Source organism: Penaeus monodon, chromosome 31 (assembly GCF_015228065.2).
Source record: "Penaeus monodon isolate SGIC_2016 chromosome 31, NSTDA_Pmon_1, whole genome shotgun sequence".
NCBI lineage: Eukaryota > Metazoa > Arthropoda > Malacostraca > Decapoda > Penaeidae > Penaeus > Penaeus monodon.
The window spans coordinates 3,249,799-3,250,039 of NC_051416.1; the positions used below are offsets into that span (position 1 = coordinate 3,249,799).

Consider the following 241-nt stretch of genomic DNA (forward strand, 5'->3'; position numbering starts at 1 on the left):
CACGCACACACGGAAAAGGAGACCAATACATTACCTAAGTCTTCTAAACTGTAGCAGGTTTTATGGAGAGCACCCGAGTAGAATTCAAGGCCTATGATGGCGAATATAACAATGGCGAACAGGACGAGCAACCCAATCTGCAGCAACGGAGCCATCGCCTTGATGATGGACTTGAGGACGACCTGCAGGCCTGGGGATAGATGGTGAGGTTCACACGGGGGCTATCTGCAGGGCTCGCTGC

At 52.3% G+C, this 241-nt stretch overlaps 1 protein-coding gene across 1 annotated transcript in view; it reads right to left on the reverse strand.

The window, feature by feature from the left end:
- The window catches only part of LOC119592994 (voltage-dependent calcium channel type A subunit alpha-1-like), a gene marked incomplete in the record, with an annotated part of 154,497 nt that overhangs the window by 88,064 nt on the left and 66,192 nt on the right, over nt 1–241 (reverse strand). Inside the window, 1 exon segment of the mRNA XM_037941881.1 lies at nt 35–190. Coding sequence (XP_037797809.1) covers nt 35–190 — 156 coding nt within the window.